This window comes from Rhinolophus ferrumequinum, chromosome 18 (assembly GCF_004115265.2).
Source record: "Rhinolophus ferrumequinum isolate MPI-CBG mRhiFer1 chromosome 18, mRhiFer1_v1.p, whole genome shotgun sequence".
NCBI lineage: Eukaryota > Metazoa > Chordata > Mammalia > Chiroptera > Rhinolophidae > Rhinolophus > Rhinolophus ferrumequinum.
In genome coordinates, this window is record NC_046301.1 from 44,642,693 (window position 1) to 44,667,668 (window position 24,976).

At 53.6% G+C, this 24,976-nt stretch overlaps 1 protein-coding gene across 2 annotated transcripts in view; it reads left to right on the plus strand.

Moving 5' to 3' along the window:
- GFRA2 (GDNF family receptor alpha 2) overlaps positions 1–24,648 on the plus strand; it is an 83,922-nt gene extending 59,274 nt beyond the window's left edge. For both annotated transcript variants that reach the window (XM_033135327.1, XM_033135328.1), the window contains exons 5-9: positions 12,321–12,430; positions 13,180–13,320; positions 15,304–15,476; positions 22,323–22,376; positions 23,290–24,648. In XM_033135327.1, coding sequence (XP_032991218.1) covers positions 12,321–12,430; positions 13,180–13,320; positions 15,304–15,476; positions 22,323–22,376; positions 23,290–23,412 — 601 coding nt within the window. In that variant the 3' untranslated portion in view covers positions 23,413–24,648. The remainder of the gene's footprint in view (positions 1–12,320; positions 12,431–13,179; positions 13,321–15,303; positions 15,477–22,322; positions 22,377–23,289) is intronic.
- Positions 24,649–24,976: the final 328 nt, after the last annotated feature.

Sequence of the window (24,976 nt, forward strand, 5' to 3'; positions counted from 1 at the left end):
GCCTCATTCTCTTTTTTATTATTCCCAACAAGAAAGAGAATAAACATGTAGATAGTGAACTCTATTTTCCAAAAGTATTTCTGTGTGTATGGTTTCACCGTTCACTTTGGCATCTATGGTTTTATTCCAAACACTCTTCTATGGAGGTGTCCGAGCCAGACACTGAGAGGTGTGGTGACGTTCTCAGGGTTCCTGACTTGTAAGCTGCAGGCGTTTTGACCTAACCACTCTGTCGGCCCTACACCTGATTCCCTCTCGGCTCTGCCTGTATGAGAATGGACAGTTTACCCAGCCTTTCTCCACCGGGGCCCATTGGATTTTCTCTGTAGGTCCTCAAGGCACTTCTTCATGTTAAGAGTGGTGCTTAAAGATGTGTGTTAATTTTCGCAGGCCCCTGGGGCCTCCTTTAGAGAATGGCTATTACCAGAGATAGCAAAGATGTTTTTCCAAGTTCCCAACAAACACCATGCAGGACCTGAGGAGGGGAGGAAGACAGACCCACCAAAGGGCATTGTGGGGGTGCTGAGCTATCTTGGTGCCCAAGTTAATGCAACGTTGATGCATTTTGCTGTGCTGCCAACTGGAAATTGCTTGCGATTTTATTTTTCAAGGGGAGATGTTAGGACAGTACTTGGCTCTCTTCCTGCTTAGATACAGTTCCTTCAGATACAGTCCCCGTCCATCCAACATCTATCTATCCAGCCATGTACCCTTGCCTCCTCTCCCTTTCTCCTTCTATCCAGTGGCTACTGAGTCCCTATTTGGTGTCAAGCACTACTCTGGGAACTGAAGAGTCAAACGTGAATAATCCGGTTTCTTTTCTGAAAGAACTCATAGTTTAATGGGAGAAACAGATAGGAAAAAGGTAGATTTATGATACGGTGGGTAGTGGAAGCACAGCTGTTGGAGGTGGTGAAACGCATTCCGAGTTGGGACAAGGCATTCACAGAAGGTGTTCTGGAAGAGCTGGCACTGGAACTGGGTTTGGAAGGGTGAACTGGAAGAGGCTTCAAGGAGGACCTGGTTGGGGGAAGGCATGCCTGGCAGGAGAAGCACCACGGGATAAGGATCTGCGACACATCCTAGTTGGGGAACCTGTATCGTTTGATATTGCTGCGAGGGTTTGGGACAGGAGAGAGGAGAATGAGTAAAAACACAGATGAGATGGTAGAGGGGAGGAGGAGCCAATGACAGGTGGGGATCAGGGTGGTAGCCGATGAGCTGTCCAAGCCCAGGGAGCCCTCCCTGGGCGGGAGGGGACGCGTTAGTGGGGCTGCAGTCACCAGAGTGCCGTACCAGGCATGGGCCTAGGTGCTGTACGTGAAACCTGGGCTATTCCTACCAGAAACCAGACCTTCTTTATGGATGAGGGCCTTCACAGAGGATGAGTAACTTGCCCAGGGCTATAGCCCTGTAATTGCAGAATCGGGGTTTTGGTGGCTGGGTTGTGGCCCGTAATCACGGTGCTGCTCTTGTTGGTCTACAGGTTCGGCTATGCATTCATGTGTTTTTTTCCCCCCCGAATGTGATGTTTCAAGAAATGTGATTTGATGTAAAAACCTATCTGAATCTCTGTAATAGTATGCCATAGAATAATAGGGTTTGGATGGATTGTGAAGGCTGAGCAACACATTCCGTGGAGATTGAAGGAAGGGGAAGTGCCGGGAATAACAAATGTGGGGAGGGAGCTGGGTCGTCAAGTCGGATGTCCTCAGCATCGGGAACAGGGAGAATAAGGTCAGAACAGCTAGACCTAAGAACAGAAAAACTAAGCTAATGAGAGCCCAGGTGTCAGAGTCTCGGGACTAATTACCAGGGTTAGGAAGACCTTGTGAGAGGCGGACCACTGGCGCCTGGGACCTTGCCCGCTCCTCGGCTACCACGGAATCACCTGGTACCTCTGGCTTCAGGGAGGCGGACTGGAGCTTTTTGCTCTGCAGCAGGGGAGAGGGTGGTGATAGGGAGGGAGGGACAAAACCTAACCTCCTTCCACCAGCAAAAACCATATCAGCATTCAGAGAAAGTTGAAAGAAATCTTTCAGCTGGCTGGCTACCTAGCTCAAGGCTAACCACACTCTTAACACAATAATAAGTCAATCCTTACTGAATAATTAAATAGAGAGCCTTCATAAGTATTGACTTAATGTGACAGCAAGTCTATAGTGACTTGGGGTTTGCTTATGTAAACACAATCTCTTGTTCAGCTTACTTAGCAGTTCAATGAAATAGAACAGTCCTTCAATTAAAATCAAATGATGCATACGTTTAATTCTTTTCTTTTCTTACCAGGTAATAATAGGTTTGGAACATAGGTGAAGGGATTGGGGAAAAATGGAGAAAAGGGTACCTGCCCACCTGCCTGTATTTTCAGAGGACACGAAGGAGTGTAACCAATCGTGGTCTCCAGAAGAAGCAAGTGGTCTTGGCTCCCACCCCTGGGCCCTGGGTGGGAGATCCATGACTTCTCTCCCATCCAGAACCTCCTGATCTCTCCCAAAGCGGGCTTGGGTTGGCCACCGTGATGGGTGCGTCCATCTCTTGATGGTGGCCTGGGTATGATTGATTATTTCTGGTCAGCTGGGGTCCAGTGGCTCCAACCACCGTCCTCTTCAGGTTGTTTCCTGTGGATGCCCTCATGGCTCATCTAGAAGACAGAGGGGATGCTGGATAGAAAAGGGGGCCAACGAGGAAGGTGGTACCCCACTAATTCCCTTGGATGCCATCAGAAGAGACGTAAACCTCCCTGGTTCTGTGGCTGTAAAATGCTGGGAGACGGGGAGCGTAGAGGGGGCTGGAAAAGAGTGGCTGGGAAAGCTAAGGACAGGGACAGAGTGGTGGCAGGGAAAACCCATTGGCCCTGGAGCTAAGATTTGAAACAAAGTCTCCTGGCCTTGCTGCTGTGATGTTAAGTGAGGTAATTAACCTCTCTAGGCCTCTGTTGCCTTATCTGTAAAACGGTAATAATGCCAACTTCAGAGACTCGTGGTCAGAGTAAAACGTGGTGATGTCAGTGGAAGCGCTTTATGTGACACTGTAAATGCAGAAGGTGCTTGTTAATAGATTAGAGATAGTATGTCCCTTTGGCCTGAAGAGAAAGAGCTCATGCCTTCTCCACAGTGTTCCGTGTTCAGGACTGGTTAGCGGAATCCCCCTGACACTGTCAGCAAGTATTGACGGGGCACCCGCTACGTGCCAGGCGCTGTCCGGGCACTTACCTGCGTTTGCTCATTGGACATCTCATTCAGTCCTCGCCACCGCCCTATGAGGTAAGTACTGCTATTACCTCCGATTTGCAGATGAGGCAACGGAGGCCTGGAAAGGTTTAATGACCTGCTCTTGCTCCAAAAGACTCATTAGAGCTGATTGTCCGGCTCTGTCTGCAGTCTGCTAGAGCCTAGCGATCAGGACCCCGGAGTGAGTAGCCCGTTCTCTGAGCTGGTAGCTTTTCTCTCTCAGCCTCTTTGTCTTGGGACAGTGAGTCCGTTATACTTGTTAATGCTTCTGGAACCCATAATGGTTTCTCTAACCAAAGGCTTTAAACAATCATGATTTATAATAGGCCCTGTTCAGTTAAACTTAAAGAAATAACAACAGTCTTAAAGCAACTTTATTAAAAGAGAACATAACGAAGAGTGTATTAGCATCCTGTGAAATTTACATCTGGATCTTGTCAGTTCCTACACTTAACCGTATTTCCCTGTTTGTAACCAGGGGACATAGACTCTTGCTTTGTGTTGCCTGCTTTTTATCTCTTAACGTGATTTCATGTTTGAATTTTCATATATTGGCATAATCTGCATCCTTGTCATTTTTAGTATCGACGTAGTTTTCTGTAGCTTATCTGTCTGAGCCATTCCTCCCTAGATGAGCTGGGGAGAGAACCCAAAGCCAAGCACGTGTTCCTTCCTGAATTTTACCATCATCCATGTTCCAAGTTGCTCTCACTGAAATGCTCCTGCACGCCTGGCTCTTCCGCGTAGGTTAGTCTGATGCTTTGTGGGTTTGGTTTTTGGTCGGTGTCCTTTTCACTGTGTGCCTTTTCTGGTTGCTTTGAACTTGGACAGAGAAGATCATATCAAATAAGAGAGTGAAGCTAAATAGTAGTCAATAGTTTTTCTGTTTTAAGTGACAGAGACCCAATTAGCTTAAGAAAAATTAAAGAGGAATTTATTGGTTTCCAATAAAATACTGAAAGGGCAAGAGAGTATCCAGGACTCAAATACAAACAGGTCTCTGTGTCACTGTCTATCTGTCTTTCTCTCTCTTTGTGTCTTCTTGTCTGTTTCTGCTTCTGTCTGCAGGTTAGCTGCATGTTGATTCTTATTAGGACCATGGGGCTAGAGCTAGGGTCTCTGGGCTCACATCCATGGTGTCCCATAACCAGAAGGAAAAGAATGTTCTCCTGTGCCTGCTCCATTAGGAAAACCTCAGGGAAAGGCTCTGTTTGGCCTAGCTTGTGTTACTTCCTTCTCCCTGGACCAGTCAGTGTGGCCAGGAAAAGAGTTGTGTGGTTGGCCCTGCCTGGGTCATGTGTCCACCTGCGGCCCAGGAGGGTGGAGTGCCGTGGTGGGCAGCTTGTCTGGAGGAGGAAGGCCCCAGCCTGCCCCTAGGGGAGAGGCTCATCTGGGCAGAAAGAATAAGTATCTAGCGTACACTTACAGAATAAACAGGGGAGAAGGAAGCCCAGTTGGTACCTAATGTCACAGAACAAGTAGTGGCAGTTTCAGGGAGGAGGCGGGGAAAGGATGGAGGACCAAGCTATCCACAGTGAGCCCAGAGGTGTCAGAAAGCGGCCACGTGGGTGAAACGCACTTTCCCCTTTCCTCAGTGTCACATAACATTGAACCCACTTAATGGGGTCCTACGCTGCTTGGAGGGGACCTCAGAAAGCCGTTCCGGAGCACATGGGTCTATTAAAACCATTCTCTCTGCGTTTCCATAAATTGCCTGGAAAGCCCAGTATGAGTAATTTGCCCTTCTTGGGAGCCCTTTTTCGCCTCCGTGAACTATTCCAGTGCCCTGTTAGTTTGCGGGAGGCGGTACTGGTGGCTGCCCTGGAAGCCTTGTGAACAGTGATGAGCAGAGCCTTGTGGCAGCAGAGCCAGAGGAAGGACCTTGTCCTCACTGGCACGTGCCTGGCCCAGGTGTGCTGGCTGCACGTAAGCTGTGTATCTGTGCGACCTGCCTCTCGGAGCTATCCTGTCCTTGCTGGGAAATATGTCTACTGTGTGGGGTTGTGCAGAAAATTCAATTAAGATAACAGTGTCTGGCACATAGTAGGTCCTCAATAATCATGATCTCCCTTTCCTTTTTTTCCAGTTCTCATACCAGCAGGAACAGTAGGAATGAGAAGTGGAAAAAGAGGAAAGGGAGATAATTGGTTTCCAGAAAAACCAATTATCTTCCTTTGGTTTATAACCATTGGTTTGCAAAAAAAAAAGAAAAAAAAAAGTAGCGGGGGAGCTTTGGGAAGTTGCTGAGAACTTCAGACCAAAAAGCCGTGTATTGGTTAGCGTTGGAATGTTTTGGGGTTCTGTGGGAGCAGTTCACCCCAGAATTAGATGAGGCCAGAGAGAGAGAGGTGAGAAAGTACATGTGTTCGGGAAGGTGTTTACAGCATGGATCAAGGTAGTGTCTCACTGATAAGAGTTACCTGTACACTCTCTTGGCTGAGGCCAAAGCATGGAACTGAGAGATATGTGTCCAGGTGTAACTGTATGTAACTGTGTGTCTGTGGGGATCGGGGTGCGTGCGCCAGCATGTGTGTGTGTGTGTACAAGCGTGTGTGTGTGTGTGTGTGTACAAACACGCATGCTCTTTTACCATGTAAACTGAGCCTTTGGCCTATGGCCGGAAGCATTACTTTCTTCCTTGGCTGGGCTATGAAGTGGGAAAGTGAAAGCTGAGACCAGGGCGTGGCGTTTGGAGGATCCCCACAGCCCAGCTCTGGAGCCTCTGCAGATTGCTATATCTCCAAACTGTAGCCTGTCTCCAAATCACCGAGAGGACTTGTTAAAAGCACAGATTGCTGGGCCCTACCCTGGCATGTCAGATCTGCTTAGGTCTGGGCTGGGGCTGGAGAATTCTCGTTTCTATCAAGTTCCCAGTTGATAATGTTTTCGTCTGCAGACCACCCTTTGAGGACCATTGACCTATAGGAAGCCCCCCTTACGCCCCCACCCCCCCGCCCAGTCTGGATGATTTCTGCTTGTGGGGGTTGGTCTTCACACATCCAGCATGCCTCTTTTTCTTTTTGCAGGAACACATCTTCCATCAAACAGCATTGCCTGACCTAACAAATAAGAATACAGGATACAGAATACCCAGTGAAATTTGAATTCCAGATAAACAATGGAAAACTGGTCCGTATAAGATAGGCTCAGATATGGCACATACTTATACTAAAAAAAAAAAAAGGATTATTGCTTATCTGAAATTCAAATTAAATGGACGTCCTGCATTTAATCTGGCAACTGTTTAATCAAATTGGGGGTCAAGTGTCTCTCTTGGTCTCTCCCGCTGCTTTCCTGTGATTGAATAGGCTACAGCTGCTGATGAAACAAACCCAAAGAGGGTTTGTGTTTTTTTGTACGGACCCACTGGCTGCCCTGAGCTCATTTGGCACTTTTCACTTGACCTCGCTGAGATGGACTTGGCTTGTGTTCATACTGGTTCTCTTGCTGGATCTCTGTTTTCTTCTTTTTCTGTCTGTCTGTCTCTCTCTTGTGCTTTTTTTTATGCCCTCTGTCTTATGGGCTCTGAAAGGAAGAAATCTGCGAAGTGATGGGGCTGATCCAGGAAAGTCTGTTCCTGGCAGGTAGAGAGGAGTCCACAAGACGGGTGACCTCAGGGCGTCTGTAGGGAAGAGTGGCATCTGGCCCGGAGATGGCTCCGAGATTCCCAGCTGGCTCGCAGTGCACTGTCAAAAGGATAACATTTGCCTTGGAGTTGTACCTACCAGGGCTGGACCGGGAGGGGTCACTCGGCTGGTGTGCATCGTGGTTGGAGTTGAGAGTGTCACGGGCTTGAAGGAAATGGACACCATGTGGTTTCCGATGCTGACAGAGGGCTCCGGCTGCCATGGACTTCAGCGTGTCTTGAGGGGCAGAGAGAACCTGAGCAATCAAAAGCCTCCTGGAGACTTGGACAGGGCATCCTCCTAAATGGCCCCATTTGTCCCTCTCGCCTGCCCAGGCTGCCGTGACACGTGGGAATGGAGAAATGGAGGAACAGAAGGCCTAGCTGCTTCACCTCACCCACCCTTCCCCTCTGCCGTCTGCTGGTCTTGGGCCTGCTTCATCCCTTTCTCGGGCTCTGAATAGAACCGTGGGCCTGCTGGAAAGGAAATAGGCCACAACCTCAGAGGAACAAGACAGCACTTCCCCGTGGTCACCCTGGGCTCTGGCAAAGGGACCTCGTGCCTGTGGGCCGTCTTCGGGGGCCTGTGCTGCTCCTCCTGTGTCCTCAGCGTGGCGTGAAGAGTGACGTTGGAGTAGGGAGGACATCATTCCCCTGGGGTCCAGCAACGTGACTCGGGAGCCTGGTGGTGAGGTGGGGTGGGGAGAAGGAGCCATCTTTCCCTGGTGTGTTCACATCACCTTTCATGGGACCCAGAGCCACCTTGGCAGGGGGAACAGGTAGTTTTTTCCTTCGGTCAGACATCGGGAAAGCTATTTCCTGTTTGCACTTGCCAGTGGCAGGCGCAGTGCTGGGGACAGCACACCGAGAAACGGGGAGGAGAAGGATACTCAGCGCCTCCTCTCTGCGCCCCGGCTCTTTAATGTCACCCTGTGAGGGAGGGAGGAAGACGCAGCTCACGCCACTTGATAACCGGGGACATTGAGCAAAGAGACATGACAGGCTTGCCCAAGGGCACACAGGGGGCAAGAGATGGACAGAGCACAGCTGCACGAAAGACCCTCTCCCCTCCCACCATCAGTACCTGCCCTCCCCTCACGGAGGGGGTGGGTCCCACCGGCACGTCCCCCTGGTGCCACGACTCTTTCACCTCCAATTCTGGAAGGCTTGCTTCCTTTACACCCCCTCTTTCCTCTGATCATGGCCTTGTCTCTCTTTGTGGGCTGTCCTGTCTTCCTTGTTCACGGTTTCACTCCTCCAGCCTGTGGGGCCCGGGGACATTTTGAGAGGCCTCGTGGATGGTGAGGCCAGGCAGCACTCGCAGGGTTCCCAAAGCCAGTGCCTGGAGCCCTCCCCTTGCACAATGGATGTGAACCTGTGTGCCAGGCGTGAGTGGAGCTGTCTGGGAGGCTCCCACACCTGCAGAGGGGGCCCTCAGCGGTGTGTAGTGGGCAGTGTGCTCCCGCAGGAGCCTGGCCTGATGGGTGTGCTGCCTCGTCCCGATTGGCTAGGATTTCCTTCCCGACATGTGTGTCCTTCCCATCCCCAGTCTCTCAGCCACGTGGCAGGAGCTCAGTACATGTTTGGAGAAAGGATGAGTGGCTAGCTACCTCCTCATCCTGCCCCAAGGGGTTTGGAGGAGACGGATGAAGAAATCAGTAGAGTCTGCCCCCTGGGAATGTGTGTTTCTGTTCCAGAGACCAAACAAGACGACATCAGTAAGTCTCTATGCAATTAAGTATGGAATGGCCTAGTCCAGATGATGTGTGTAGCTGGAATACAGAGGTGAGTGGTCAGAAAGGGCTTCACGGGAAGGGCTGCAGGTGGGTCCTGTGGCCGGAGGGAGCCAGGCCTTCTGTGTGATCAAATGGCATTAGAATGTACTCCTGTATTTCAGCTGGGAGATGGTATTTGGACCCTCTTGGGCCGGGAGGTGATGATAACTATTGGCCCTGCTTGTGATCTAGCTAGCAGCCCCATATCCTGCAGGAGCTCAGTTCTGGCTCGATGCTGCCCACCTAACGCCCTCCTCAGTGCAGGGGCCAGACCGCATTCCTCCTTCTGGGGGGAGACATTTGGCCAAAGCAAACAATGCAGTGCTGTGAGTGTCCTGTGGCTGCTGTAACAAAGTGCCACAAAGTGGGTGCTTAAAACAAAAATTTATTCTCTCATAATTCTGGAGCCCAGAAGTCTGAAATCAAGGTGTCAGCAGGGCCGTGCTCCCTCTGAAGGCTTGAAGGGAGACTCTGTTCCACGCTTTTCTTCTCGCTTCCTGTTGCCGGCAATCCTTGACGCTCCTGAGCTTTCGGTGCATCATTCCAACCTCTGCCTCCGTCTTCACGTGCGTTCTCACTGTGTGTCTGTGTCTCTTTTCGTCCTCTTATAAGGACACAGGTCATTGGAATGAGGGCCCATCCTGTTCCACTGTGACCTCATCTTGGTTACAACTGCAAAGAGCTTATTTCCAAATAGGGTCACATTCACAGGTCCCAGGGATTAGGACAACAACATAGCTTATTTGGGTGACACGGTTCAGCCCACAACAGGTGCTTAGAGGTTTCATTGGCCTCTAAATTCCCTCTGTTAAAAAGTCTCTTTCCTCCCTCAGGTCTCTGGAGATTTAGGGTGTGGGCAGAGACCACCCCCTCTCATCCCTTCATAGCACCTTCTCTCATGTGCTGGGTTGTGGAGTGGGGACATTCAAGACCACGTCTTATTCTGCGGGGGTTGGAGGGGGGAGGCTTGGTTAGAAATACTGCTTTTTGCTATCTTGGGGCTCAGTGGTGAGGAGCTAGAGGGTGTACTTATGGGCAGGAGAGAGGGTGGAGATAACTGCAGATTCTTGTCTCATTTCCTGTAAAAGACAAGATAGGTTTACAGAAACATAGAATATGGGCTCTGGAAGGACCTTAAAGGCTTTTGCACGGGAGCAGTGGGACCTGCCAGAATGGACATCCACCTTGTGTGGGAGGTCTGGGACGGGGTCCTGGCTCCACAGCTCAGTAGCTCTGGGGTCTTGGGCAAGTAATTTAGATTCTCTGAGGCTTGGCTTACTCCTCGGTAAACGGGGATAATCCTAAGTACTGTGTGGCAACCTTTTTGTGAGGATTCCATGGTAAAAGATGGACGTACAAGTACCTTTTCTTAAATCATTGTTTTTATTGTGGTCAATGATACATGTCATCAAAGTTACCCTGTGAACCATTTGCAAGAGTCCAGTTCAGTGGCAGTAAGTACATTCACATGGTTGTGCAACCATCACCACCATCCATCTCCAGAACTTTTTCATCTTCTCAAACAGTAAAAATACCTTTTAAACTATATACTAAGATCACTTTTTATCTATTTGCTAAGTGAGGAAACCAAGTCCCCGAGAAGCCAGGACTCACCTAAGGTCACCTTTGAGTTAAGGGCACGGCTGATGTGAGAACCCCGGCCCTTTGACCCTCGTCATTTCCCACGTCCCCCACCTTGCTGCCTCTGTGGGCTGCAGGGGTTGGGGCACACGAGGCCTGGTTGGTGTCGAATCCCTCTGGAGAGCTTCTTCCCTCTCCCAAACCCCGTGCTCCAGGATCAGGGGACCTCCACGCTAACCAGAATGTGTCCTGTGGTGGAACCCAGACAGCTGCCTGCTTTGCAGGCGGTTGTCCTCTCAGTCTGCCTGCTGTCTCTCTCTCTCTCTACCTGCTCAAATGGGACAGAGTCCAGGGGAGCTGAATTCAGGATGACCTTTGGGGTAGTTTTGTGAGGTACCTTATGATGTGGAAAGAGCAGGCACAAGGCGTCAACAGCTGGGTTCTGGTCTGTCTGTAGTGTTCTCACTGAACACGTATTTGTTGAGGTCCTACTATACGAGGTCTGACAATTAAGTTCGCGAACTTGTTGCAACAAGATGTTGCTAATCTTTTTTTTTTGCTATCAGAGGGATTATTCATTATGAAGTTTTACCAACTGGGCAAACAGTTAACCAAGTTTACTATTTGCAAGTGCTGAAAAGGCTGCATGAAAAAGTTAAGACAACCTGAACTTTTCGCCAACAATTTATGGCTCTTGCATCACGACAATGCACCAGCTCATGCTGGCGCTGTCTGTGAGGGAGATTTTAGCCAGTAAACAAACAACTGTTTTGGAATACCCTCCCTACTCACCTGATCTGGCCCCCAGTGACTTCTTTCTTTACCTGAAGGTGAAGGAAATACTGAAAGGAAGACATTTTGATGACATTCAGGACATCAAGGGTAATATGATGACAGCTCTTCTGGCCAGAAAAAGAGTTTCCAGAAAAAGAGTTCCAAAATTGCTTTGAAATGTGGACTAGGTGCTGGCGTCGGTGCATAGCTTCCCAAGGGGAGTACTTCGAAGGTGACCGTAGTGATATTCAGCAATGAGGTATGTAGCACTTTTTCTAGGATGAGTTCGCGAACCTAATTGTCAGACCTCATATACCATTATTGGGAAAATCCCAACATGAGAAGACCTTATTATCCACCGCTTGCAGCTGCTGTGAGACACAAGGGATATGACACTTGAGGACCCCATGGCAAAGGGAACTTAACCTATAGGAGGCAGTGATGGAGAGTGGAGGTGGTGCCCCAGCCCAGGCTGATGGTGACAACCTGAGGCCAGGGTGCTAGTGGCCAGGGCAGGAGGAAGAAGGAGCAGGAATTGCCGTGTAGGTTAAATATGGTTCCCCGGGCACCACGTGACCCTCCACATCCAGTGCTGGGAGCTGGGGACAGACTCAGTCTGACAGCACCTGCCTCTAGGCAGCTCATAGCTGAGGGGGGAGCCCAGGGCTGTGCGCATACAGTTCTGAAGCAGCGTCACTGGTGCTGACACAGAGGATTGGGTGATGGCAGGTTATGTTCCCAGGGGAAGAAAGGCTGATTCTGCTTAGTGGGATCAGGAAGCTGGTGGAGGGGGAACCAGGAGGCTTTGCTTTAGTTTGATGTGGAAGACAGGTCAAGAACACCCTCGGGATGTGTCACCTCGGGGGATTCTCATACCTCCTTGGTGTGTGCTCCTTGGACCTCTGATACATCGTATGAGGTAGCTGGGGCTGGGTTATTGTACCCATTCTTCAGGTGGGAAGACTGACGTGTGACAGGACTTGGGCAAGGTCACCAGGAGTGTGGTTGAGCAGAAAGCAGAGCTCAGCTTCCCTGACTTGGTCCCAGGCACTCTCACATACCTGCTATGGGTATGGGGTCTCTTTGTTCCTTTGACTCAAAGATCCATCCAGAGCTTACCATGTCTAACCCGTGTGCCCAGCTCTTGGGGAGTCCCTTCCTTCAGGAGCTCCCAACCTCGAGCCCCCATGGCTTGGTGCCTCCCCCTAGTCCTCCTCTCCGTCTTTTTGGCTTCCTCCACCCCAGGAAGCTGTGGAGCAGCCCTTGTACCACACAGGAGGCGGGAAAGCAGCCACACTAAACTTCTCTCCATGGGTCTTCTCCTGATACCAGGTCTCGGCTGGCGGACTTCCATGCCAATTGTCGCGCCTCCTACCAGATGCTCACCAGATGCCCTGCTGACAATTACCAGGCGTGTCTGGGCTCCTATGCTGGCATGATTGGTAAGCCATCGCCTGTGCGTCTAGGCTCACAGTAGGCTCCAGGCTGCCCCAGTCTCAGCAGGCAGGGGCCCAGGCCAAGCTCTGGGCCAGTGGGTAGACAGCCTGAGCTCGCCCTTCTCTGCGGCGTTTCAGCCAGAGATGCCATGGGAAACCGGAGGTGGGGCTCTTTATCAGGTGAGGAGAAGGCTCCAGGGACCTTAAAAGCTTTTGAAATAAGAAAAAGTAACATTTATTGCATGGTTTTGATATTCCAAGTGCTGCACGAATCAGTTAGTTTACAGGGACTGTCTTATTTAATTCTCACAACAGCACTTAGTAGGGAGGTGTTGGGATTTCCATTTTACAGATGGGGCAACTGAGGCTTAGAGAAGTGCAGTAACTTGCACAGGTTCACCTAATTAGTACATATGGGCACTGGGATCCAAGCCCAGGATGTGAGCCTAGCTGCCCTGAGTCCAGAACACACTCTGCTTGGTGGTCAAGGAGAAGGCAAGGTCCATGCTGAGGTGTCTTCTCGGGTGTCCTGGCCTGTCCTCTGTGCCCACACCCCTCTGCCCGCTTTGATCCCTGTGGTTGCTGGGATAGAAATGCTCTGAGTTTGGATTGTGAGTTGCGATGATGTCGATTTGGGGGCAGGTGGGAGGGAAGGAGAGTCCCAAGCCCCTTCTCTGTGGTGCCTGAGGCGTGGGGGCCTCAAAAGGAGGCCTCACTGCTTCCCTCTCCTTTGCCCCCCTTTTCTCCCTGCCCAGGGTTTGACATGACGCCCAACTACGTGGACTCCAGCCTCACTGGCATTGTGGTGTCCCCCTGGTGCAGCTGTCGTGGTAGTGGGAACATGGAGGAAGAGTGTGAGAAGTTCCTCAGGGACTTCACTGAGAACCCCTGCCTTCGTAAGTCCTGCAGTGCCCTTGCCGCTCCAGGGGACCTCTCACCCCTCATATCCCAGAGGGGCCCCAGAGGGCTGCCCGAGCCAGTCCCTTCGTTCTCTGTCGGAATGGCCAGTGGTCTGTGTGGGCTTCTCCAGTGTGGATGTTGCCTATGGAGACCTTGATTGTGTGCTTGTGGAGAGTCACAGCAGAGCTGCCAGTAGGCCAGCCTCCATTTACCACTGGAGGCCCTGGGCCCCTGTCACGCCAAGGCCGAAGGTTTCTGCTCTGTTATCCTGCCAGCTTCCTTTGGGGACAGCCCTATGGTGACAGCTCAGCTGCCTATCACTTCTCCTTTAAGGAGAGATTTTGAAGGATGTCCTTGGACTTGGTGACTTTCTTTTCAAGTCACCAAACTCCTAATGTAAAGGCTGGAGAGCGAGGTGAGCCACACGCTCTGTGTGCCTGATCTCTCCAGTCGACACCCTTGCTACCCACACCCCCCTGAAGCTCTCCTCCCCCTTCCCTTCCCTGCATTCTTCTTTTTGTCCATCTGTCCATGCTCCCTTTCTGTACGGCCCTGGGGATTCAGAGATTCAAGTCCTGTGTCTGTCATGGACAGCTTGCCGTCTGACGGAGGTACCTGTGGTCACAGTCCATGGTGAACATGCTGGGGTGGGGATCTGAACAGGGCCCTTCAGGAGCCCAGGGTGGGGATGCCTCCGTCAGCCGGGAGGAGCGAGGCCCTGAGAACTTCTCAGAGGCTGACCCATTGAGGCACAGGGGCATTGGTGAGCTGGAGAGGCAGGGAGGGCATGCCCTTCCGCCTTGGGCAGAGGGGGTTTGGGGAACCGCAGACCGCTGAGCCTTGCTACAAAGCATGAGGACACCGGGAGGTGTCTGGACAGGTGGAGACAGTCTCCTTCCCAAAGGCCTTTGCAGACCTGAAGGCTCAGGCTCTTCCAGTCCTGCTGGTGTCCAGGGGTGGTGTGGGCCCCTGCAGCGGGTCAGGGCGCGGTGCTGTGGTCAGATCTGCGTTTCAGAAGGCTCACTCTCTGCTTCTGGAGTTGAGGGCGTCGGGGGTAGGGATGTGGCTCTGACGGGACCCACAGAGGGTGATCCCCCTCAGAGCGTGTAGTAGCTGTGATGGGAGAGGACAGTGACGACCGAACCAGGGCAGTGGCAGGAAGGGTGGAGGGGGAGGTGGGGTGGAGCGGTCTTCAGGAGGTGGGCTCCAGTGGTGGCAAGTGGATGGTTAGGGAGGCATGCTGGGGGACTTGGGTGGGGACAGGTGACACCTTCCAAACTGGAAACATGGGAAAGCGGTGTCACAGCGGGAGGGGGCGGTGCTCAGTTCAGGTGACGCGATGAGTTCGAGGCACCTCTAGGGCGTGGAGGTGAGAATTTATTTAGGCTTTTGGTCATAGGGTTAGGCCTTGGGGACGGAATTTTGTCCAAGAGGTCCCATTATTTATCCCTGAGTGAATTAGTGCTGATGGTGCCGGAGTGGGTGAAGCTACCCAGGGAGGAGGGCTGAGTCGGGGGTACCTGGATTGCCAGCGGTGAGGACCTAGAAGCATCTGAGGTGGATAAGGAGCCAGGGGAACCTGTGCCTAGGGGCCTGGGGGTGGGGTAGCTTCTGAAGAGGGCGTGGTCTGCAGCACTGAATGCCACTGAGAAGAGGGGGTGCCCTGGGCACGGCCCGCTCCTCCCTTCCAGGCTTCCCACGTTCCCAGCTCTTCTCCTTTCCTTCTCTACATTCCTCATCACATACATTTCTTTCTATTTTGGTCTCTTGTCTTTTTCGACCTCTATCTTGCTGTTTTCTTCTCTATTCATGGGCCCTGGTGTATGAAGGGGAGCTGCGGCACCGTTAAGTCTGGACAAGCTACACACCGTCCCCAGCTCTGGGCTGTTACGGGGAGGTAGCGGCTGGGATGGTGAGAGGCAGAAGTGGTGCAAGTGGCCTTGATCCCTCTGCGTCCACCTGCTCTCTCCGCCTCCTAGGGAACGCCATCGAGGCCTTCGGCAATGGCACAGATGTGAACCTCTCCCCTAAGAACCCCTCACTCCAGGCCACGCAGGCCCCGCGGGCAGAAAAGACGCCTTCTTTGCCAGATGACCTCAGTGATAGCACCAGCCTGGGGACCAGCGTCATTACCACCTGCACGTCTGTCCAGGTGAGGAGATGCGGCTCTGTCGCTGGGGAATGGAGCCCGGGCGAGCTAAGACCCTTGACAAGCACCATGATGTCAGAGGTGGGTGTGGGAAATGAGAAAACTGGGGGCCAGGCGTGGGGTGCACACGTTCCTCCCTTTGGATAAGGGACCCAGGAAGCGGGGAAGAGCTGGTGGGGGCTAGTTACCCACGTATTCATTCACCTTGCAAGTATCAAACACCTGTTTGATCACAGGATAGTAGTCGATGGCATGGGGAACAGGAGACATGGACTGGTTTCCAGGTGTTAACCATCTGCCGCTTCCTGGGTATGTGCGCGTAGACTCGAGCTGCTTCATTGAATCCTCACACGGCGAGGTGCAAGCGCTCGTGTTTCACACACAGGACACTGACTCAGAGAGGTCAGGCGATGATGCCCACGGGGTCGCAGCTGGTTAGAGGTGGAATAAGATTTCACCTGCCCCGGACTCCAAAGCCTACGATGTCCATTGGTCTGTCTGTCCATCGTCCATCCACCCGTCCATCCATCCGATGCATGTTATGTGTGTGGTACATGCCAGGTCTTATGTGAGATGCCAGGGATCACTGGTGAATGAGTCCAACAGGGTTTGGACAGTCCTTATGGTCTTGTCCAGGGTCAGAGCGTTCAACAAGCATCAGGCGTGGACTGTGGTCAGTGCCACAACAGGAGACAGGTGGCCCCGTGGAGGTACCTCATAATGCTCCCCACTCGGCCTTTCTGCTGAGTTCCCCTCATGCCATCACACCAGGTGCTACCGTAGATGCTTCGTGTAGGAGGCCACAGAACATACACGCACACACCTTTCTGTCTCACACACAGTCTCTTCTCTCTCTCTCTCTCTCTCTCTCTCTCTCACGAACACACACACACACACACACACACACACACACACACACACACACCCTAGAACAAAGAATTTAAAGTAGGACCTCATATGGTGGGTGGTGTGGCACGGGGACATGTTTCGGGCAGGAGTTGGGACTGGAATGGCCAAGACGGTGAGTGGGGTGTGAAGTGTAGTGGGGGGCACTGCCTGAGGTTAGGTGCGGGGGCAGGGGGAACAAGGCCTGGGTGTGTGAGGCAGCGAAGACCCCAGCCTGGATGGGACGGTGGGCTGGTGGACCAACAGTGGGCAGGCATGCCCTCCAAAGCTTCCGTCACGCAGGATGGGTAAGTCCCAGGGAACTGGGGGCGTACAGCAGTGGGACTGTCGTTGGCGGTATTCTACTGTGTACTTGAAATTTGCTAAGAGAGTGGACCTCAGACCTTAGGTGTGCTCACCACAGAAAAGAAAGAAAAAAGGAAAATGTGAAAGTGGTAAAGTGATGGGTGTGTTGGTTGGCTTGTGGTAAATATTTCACAGTGTGTATGTATGTTGGGTCATCAGGTTGCACACCTTAAACATATACCACGTTTGATGGTCCATTATAACCTCCGTAAAGCAGCGGGGAAAACACCAGTGGGCATTCCCAGTGCCAGGATGAGGCTTGAGCAGGGAGGGGGCCGGCGGAGGCGTTCAGGTCCCCGGGCACCCACTGCATCGTGGGAGCTGGCTGCCCCTTCCCTCCCTGGGGGGCTCCCCTGCGCTGTCGCAGCTGGCTTCCACGTGCTCTCTTGGCAGGCTCAGTGGGCCCTTCCATGCCCTGCTCCCCTCCATTAGGTTGCCCCTCCTCATTTGGGCTGAAGTGCCGGTGTCACCCTTGGGCTGCTCCTAATTACACCGAGCATGCTTGAGTGACTGCTGGCAGGGGCTCGGGGGCCTGCTGCCAGACAGTTGCCAGCTCAATTTCATGCTAGAGTGGAGGGCAGCTCGGCCGGTCAGGGCGGTGCCACCTATCAGGTGACCATGCTCTGGCATGGTCCACATGTCCCTTTGGGCACCACCAGCTTCCCTGTGTCACCGTTCCTCCCCTAGCCCTTGGGAGATGCTGACTCAGCAGCTGGCTCTCGCTGTGATTGCCTGGAGGTGTGGAAAGTTCAAAGCCATGGCCTCCTGCCCCACTGTAGCCCCTTCAGTGCCTGGTAACTCTGACTGTCCCTCCCCCCCCATTTCCTCTTAGACGTTTGCTAAACCGTTGCCTGGTTTCTTTTGGATACAGCTTGCTTTTCTGCAGCCTCCCCTCGTGGGGCTTGTCTTACCCTTCGTTTGATTCCAGTAGAGTTCATGCGTGGGCTGTCTGTGAGGTGATGTACGTTACCGTGCCTGGTAAACAGAACCACTGTACACAGTTGGTGTTATGAGTCCTGGGGGCTCGGCTGGGCGGCTGCCTCACGGGAGCGCCCCAAGGCCTGGCCCCTGTGGCCCTCCACTTGGGGTCTACTGATTCCATTACTCTGAGCAGGAAAGCTGGGGACAGCCATCTCAGGAGGAAAGGGAGAGAAGCATCCCCTCAGAGGCCGCCCACCCTCCATCCCCCCGGTTCCTTCTCCCAGAAGCTGAAGGGGAAGGGCCCTTACTCTGTTTTGATGACAGTCTTTCTGATGAGCCCCTACTGCTCCATCCCGGTGTGGGGGTACAGGTGGAGGAGTGGTCCCTGTCCTCAGCTCAGTGAGAGGCTTCGTGGGTGGTTTGTCCCTTCCCCCGCCTACACCCCTCACTTCCTGCCATAGAAGTGCTCCGTGCAGCCAATGTGGGGCTGTTGGGAATGACAAGAAGCCATGGCTTCAGAGGGGAGTCCCTGAGTGAGGGCAGAGACAGGAAGCTGAGGCCAGGGTGGGAGGGAGCAGGGGAAGGCCATTTACCCCAGACAACCCCTGTCCTTTCTATCCACAGGCCTGGAGCTTCCCTAGGGACCCTTCACTGACCCAGAGATGGCAGCCCGTTGGGGGCGTGGAGGCAGGCACGGGGACTTATGGAAATAGTTGACCCACACTGAATAGGTGCCACCAGAAGCGTGAAAGAACTGGCTGTGCAGGTGGCAGTGGGGGACCTAAAGTGGGGAAGGAACACAGACACGGAGGGAGGACAGCAGCAAAGGCAGGGTTTGTCCTTCTGGAAATTTCTCCCAGCAGGGCCCTTTACACAGGAAGTTGGAAGGAAATTGTCCTCTTCTTCCTCTTCCTTGCCCACCTCTGTCTGCAGGTCTGGCCCAGATGCCAGAACCAAGTGCAGTATCGTGTCTATGGGCAAGCCGCTGGCTGGCTCTCTCCTGTGTCCCGGCTTCTGTTCCTGGCCCCAGCCCCAAATCTCAGTGCCCTTGGCCACCTCCCTCCTACAGACCCCCACCCCAGTAGCTCACACCTCCTCCCCCTCCGCTCCCCGCCACTCCCCTAGTTCAAGCCCTCCTTTCTTACCCAACTACCTGCTAAGATCTCTCAGGTCTCCCGTCTCGCTCAGCACTCAACACTTGAACCTACTCCTTGGGCTTTACTGCCTCCCGTGCCCCTCCCCCACACATATAAGCGCTCTGTGCTCTCACCCAAACCCACCACCTGCCGTCGCCGCTCCAGATCAGTGGCAGGCAAACGTTTTCTGCGGTTGGCCAGACAGTAACTATTTTAGGCTCTGCTGGCCATGCAGTGTCGGTTGCCATTGCTCCACTCTGCCCGTACCTGTGGACGATGTGTAAACAGCAGGGTGTGGCGGTGTCCCACTAAAACTTAATTTATCTAGACAGACCGCAGGCAGATTTGGCCCGCGCACCCCCTCCTCAGCCTGCTCTGTGCTGTCCTGACTCCCCGCCTTTGCTCTGCTTGCCCCTCTGCCTGGGACGCCCTCACGCACGCCACCCTGCTTCCACATCTCCACGTGGTCAGTTCTCCTTTTCTTCCAGATCTAGTACCTTGTCCACGAGTGCTTTGCTTCCACTCCCGATCCAAAGCAGCCCTCCCTCTGGAGCCCCTAATATGGGACCCGTCCTCTGGGGGCGCTCATCACTTCCTCTGCCATGATTGTCTGAGCACGCAGCCTGTCCGTCCCACAGTATGGGACTGAGGTCCTGGCCTGGTAAGCTCGTCAGCCTCAGTGCCTGGACTGGAGTGACACACAGAAAGAATGTGCGTTGAATCAATGCGTGAATACACAGGTGGATGAATAAATGACTCCCAGGGAGAGCTGGAGGGAGGGCAGAAAAGGAAGAATGCATGTAAGTGTCTCAGAGCTTTGAAACAAAACATTGTATAAATCAGAAATGTGTGCCTAATAGACATATGGAGACATGACCGGTCTCTGAGTCCCACTCTGGTGCCTGTGGGCCTGTGCACTGGGCAAGAGACCCAGCCCAGAACAGGCAGGACGAGGAGGACACAGGGGGGTCCATGCAGGCATGTGGTGAGAGACTGTGGCAGCCCCTCCAAATGCATTTTTAACTCCCCCAGATGTGATGGGCGGTATGAAGGGTAACAGCAGAAACTGGCTGGTGGAGACACGAAGAGCAAAGGAGATTGTGTTGCTGGGGACCCCACAGCCCTGGGAAGGGGGAGACTCCAGCTGATCTGATGGGTCCCCACAAACTGGCCCAGAGGAACCCATGGGAGGGCCAAGGAAACTGGGAACAAACCAGGGCCGGGAAAGGCACTCACCCCCTTCCAGTCTCCCCGCTGCCCGCCCCCCACTGCAAGGGCCTTCTAACCAATCTTCCTGCGTTCTCCATAGAAAGACTTCATCCCTGTGCACTCACACTCACGGAGGGCATCTGGGAGAGGAAGGAAAGTGTGATCAAGAGCTGCCCTCGAGCAATAAAACAGACCCTTTTCTGGACTGGAGAGCCGGAAGTTCTAGTAGGCCACATGAAATGGGGACTCTGGGTTCTTTCCCTCCCTGTACGGAGCCCTACTCGGTGCCAGGCACCATGCACTCGTTTATCTGGGGCTACACAGAGGGTGAGCTGCGGCCAGTTTTCCAGGGAGGCTCGCCTGGTAGCGGGGAGCAGAGCACATGGTGATGGGGCCCATATGACGCAAAGCGGGAGTCCAGAGTGAGTAGAAGATAGCTGTGCCCGAGCACAGTCAGAGAGGCCACTCCAAGAGGTGACATCCAGGCAAAAAGGGGTGGAAGGGAGGGGAAGGGGACACAGTGCTCAGAGACCGACAGTGCACGGCCAGCATCTTGCTCGCTCAGCCCTCAGGCCTGCACCACGGGACAGCCTCACTGGGCTTCAGAGACCCAGGGCCTTGGATGACGGTACAAGGCTGGCCTGCCTCCTGCAGATTCCCTGTTCTAGGCACCAGGGGGAAGGAGGTGTGTGTGTGTGTGTGTGTGTGTGTCGCAGGGCCGGAGGCAGAGGGCACAGACTGTTCTGCAGATCCCGCTATGCCTTCTCCAAGTTCTAGAGTCACAGGTGGGCAGGGCTGTCCAGTGAGGGCACAGCAAGGAGTGGACGTGGAGGAGAGCAGAACTGGAGCTAGCACCAGGGCCAACTGGGGGTCTCCTGGCTCCTCACCTGCACGTCTGCTGAGCAGGATAGTTAGAGGAGGAAAGGATGCCAGTAGAAACAGGTGCTGGGCCATGTGGCACAGAACCCGGCAGGCCATAGGACGTCACAGGTGGGGACGTAGCAGGCACTGAGAGTGGCTGAGGGAAGTGACCAAGTGAGGACTGGTGAAGGTGGGGTGACAGCACAGTCTCTGAGGGGGGGCATGCAGGCCATTCCAGCGGTGGCCTCCCACAGCCCTAGCTGGAGCTACACTTGGTCCTGGGCAGTAGAATCCAGTCCTTGGGGCCAAAGGGACCTTAGAGCACAAAGCCTTTCCCAGGCATGCAGGTGGGTGGCTCGGCTGGGCTGGATCTTGGCACCTGGAGACACTGGTGCTGTGGTCTTGAATAGGATGCTCCTGGGTGTGGTCCCTAGCTCCAGTCCCACTGCACTTGTCGTCACTGCGGTCACATCTCTACCATCGGTAGTGACTCTGCTCTTGGCCTCTGTGTGACAGCTACCTGGTGCCTCGTTTGGCTAACCGGATGCCTTGGGTGGCAGATTGTCTGTGACGTCCAAGGGATTAGTACTACTTCTGGCCAGGAGCAGTGATGTAGGCATAGTTTCTTGGGCTTCCCAGTTGCTTCTGGTGACCAGAGATTCCCCACGGGTGGCTTGAGCGGCAAGGCATTTGAAGCCAGGCTAGAAACACCACATCCCCCAGCCAGTTCCCAGGGATCACTGTTAGGATGATGATAACAAAAGACTGCCCTTCATGTGCGTCCTCTGGTCCTGCATCCGATGGATCATGCCAGGGGTGGAGAACCCTGGAGTCATCGCCACGCCAGCTTTCCTTTCTCCCAGGTGACCACGGAGCTCCCAGCGGCCACACAGCTGTTTAGGTGGAATGGCCTGCACTGTTGCCAGATGTCTGCCTCACACACACCAGTGGCAGACATCACTAATCAATCACAGCTCTCTTCCCCATGAGCCCAAATGAGCACTCATGGTCTTTCTGGAGCTGACACTCAGATACCAGTTCTGATCTGTGGCACTCATTCATTCACTCATTCATTCATTCATTCATTCATCAAGTAAAAGATTTACTGAGCTGCTGTTATGAGCCAGACACTGCTCAATGCAAGGACAAGAAGACATGGTCCCTGCCGTGTCCAGAGGAGCTCTGAGTAGAGAGACTGGCGAATGGTTTATTACTATATTACGTTATAAGTTGGAGAACAGAGTTAGAGCCCAGAGGAGACAGGACTTGGTCGCTGAGGGTGTCAGGAAGGGCCAGGCTCTTGTGCTGCATGAGATGGAACCAGTAGGCTGGTCATGCGCCCTGTGCTTCATGAGGCCAGCCGGGGATGGCAGAGCCATGGCATGTCGGGTCTCGTCTGAGTCATGGGGCAAAGCCTGGCCAGACACCCAGCGGCAGTGCCCCTTCCTTACTAGTGCTTTCTCTCCCACAGGAGCAGGGGCTGAAGGCCAATAGCTCTAAAGAGTTAAGCATGTGCTTCACAGAGGTGAGTGGGGGCTGAGTGACGTGGTGCAGGGAACTGGCCACAGGGGCTGTTTCCAGGCCAGCCTTGGACTCAGAGCCCTCAGATGACATTGCGGGCCTGGCCAGCTGAGCTCCTGGCCTGCTGGGACCCGGGTGGGCACTCACTGTGCTGGGGTGGGTACAGAGGCTGCAGCCAGGGCCCTTGGCTGTCTCTCTGGGAGAGCCAGAAGTGGCTGTTCTGAGCAGAGGCCCTTCCAGGCCTTTCTGACTCTAAGACAAATGCATGGAGCACCTGTTCGGTGCCGGTTCTATAATCTCGAGGTGATAGAGATGGAGAAAGATCCAGACCCTTCCTAGCAGGAGCTCCGGCACACGGATGTGTCTCTGGCTACATATATAGTCCGTGTGTAACTTAGAAAGGCAGCATCAGATTTACAGGAGGAGGAGAGTACCGTCAAACATATGCAGGGAAGCTTCCTGAAGGAGGAGGGATTTGAACAAATTTAGGAACAGGAGGAACAGAGCTTCTCTCTCCCCTCAAGAAGCAGGTCCTTGTGGCCTCCTGGAGCTAACTTCTTCTCCTTGAGGTCTTTATACCGTCCACTCCTCCTTGGCCTGCGTCTGCAGACTCTCGTCCTTGCTGGGCAGTGTCAGCCAGCTTGTCCTGGGGACGAGGCTGTGTCTGCCCCAGCCTGGGGGCTGAGGTGGTGGAGGTGTGAAGCCCAGCTCCTTGGAAGTCTGGCTCTATGTCCAAGCCAGAGTGCAAAGGCACATGCCTCTGGGGAGTGGGGTGGGGGTCGGGGTGGGCGGGAGGACAGGGGTGTGAGGAGTCCCGCTCCTGCGTCCTTTGCCTGCTCCCAGCACTGCTGACTCATTTGTGTTTTTGGTCTTCTGTATTCTCTTTGCTTCTGTCTGCCCTTCTGCCATGGCCTCAGCTCACGACCAACATCATCCCAGGGAGTAACAAGGTGATCAAACCGGAGTCAGGCCTCTGCAGAGCCAGGCCTTCAGCCGCCTTGACCGCTGTTTCCTTCCTGATGCTGAAGCTGGCCTTGTAGGCTCTGGGCACCACGTCTGGAGATGACCGAAAACTATGCGGACAAGGGCAGCCGCCTGACGAAATGGAAACACACACGCACGCACGCACGCACGCACACACGCACACACCTTGCAAAAAAAATTTTTCCCACCTTGTCTCTGAACCTGTCTGCTCCCAGGTTTCTTCTCTGGAGAAGTTTTTCTAAACCAAACAGACAGCAGGCGGGCGGCCTGAGAGCCACGTGGAGATCCCCTGGCAAGGGCACCCCAGGGCCAAGGAGGGCACGAGGGTCTAGACATGCCCTGCCCTTTCTTCTGGTATTTTCCTCTCTGGACCATGCTGTCGGAAGAGACCAAGACGAGACCCTGTGGCCCAAGGGACTTGTGGCTGTGCCTGATGCAGTCTGGGCAGGACAGTGGCCGCTGCTCTTATCAAGCTGCCCACTCTGGCGACCTGCTGGGGGCTGGCAGGGGGCGAAAGGTGATGGAGCAGGGAGGCGGGCTCTTGTGGTCCAGTTGGGCACCTTTAGCCCCTCCACGTGGCTTCAACAGTGGAGTTTATTTTGCCCTCCCTCTTGGGCCGGGCAGATGTGCGCCTGACCTGTGGAGGTCTGTGACACAGGTCCCCCCTCTCCCACTGTAGCAAAGGGGGCTGGGCAGCTCCAGGGGCTTGGGAGCTCAGCCCACCCAGGAGACCCTCTGGGACAGAGGGAGCAAAACTCGGGCTCTGCTCTGAGCTGCTGCTTGCACCTTGGTGGCAGGAATTTTGAAATCAAAGAGAAATGATTCTTTATTGGCTCTTTTGGTTTTTCGTGGGTCCATTTGGTGGGTTTCCCTTTGGAGAGAGGAGCTGCTGAGAGGGGCAGAAAAGACCACGGTGGTATGTGTACTGCCCCACTCTCTGGTCTCCGCAGCTCTCTCTCCCCTCTTCCGCCTTCTGTTTCCTCATTTCCGAGATGTACACCAACTGTATGTACACACACATTTTCCTTCTCAACATATATGTATATACACATCCATATACATATATTGCGTGGTTCCCGTTTCTTTCCTTTTTTTAAGAAACAAAACTATCAAAATAATACCCCCACAGATGAGCGAAATGTATTATTGTAAAGTTTATTTTTTTTATAACGTTGTCTATAATGGGATAAAAGGAGATTGACTTGCTGTGTCCCGGCCTATCGGGCTGCCAGGCCGTGAAAGAGGGCTTCTGATCGTACTCACGCTGAGCCCAGGCTCTAATAAACGTCCTAGGAAACAGCTTGTCTTCTGCCTCACTCCGCTGTGCCTTCTCTGGTTCCTGGCCCAGTGCCGCATCTTGGCTGCTTGCCTGGGGCTCCCGGTGGGCCTTGGGGAAGAGTGTGTGTGCATGCGCACGTGTGTCTCCAGCCATCATTTGTGTTCGGTGTGGGTGCTGCAGCTCCCTTAGGAGATGGTTTTACACTCGGTGGGTCTGAGGGTCCCACTACACTGAGCCTGCCGGGCCACTCACCTGTCTCCCACCCCACCCCCCTTCCCGGTCGGTGCCTGTTGGTCCCAAACTGGAAGGGAATGGAAGTGGCCGTGGGGATGGAGGAGGGA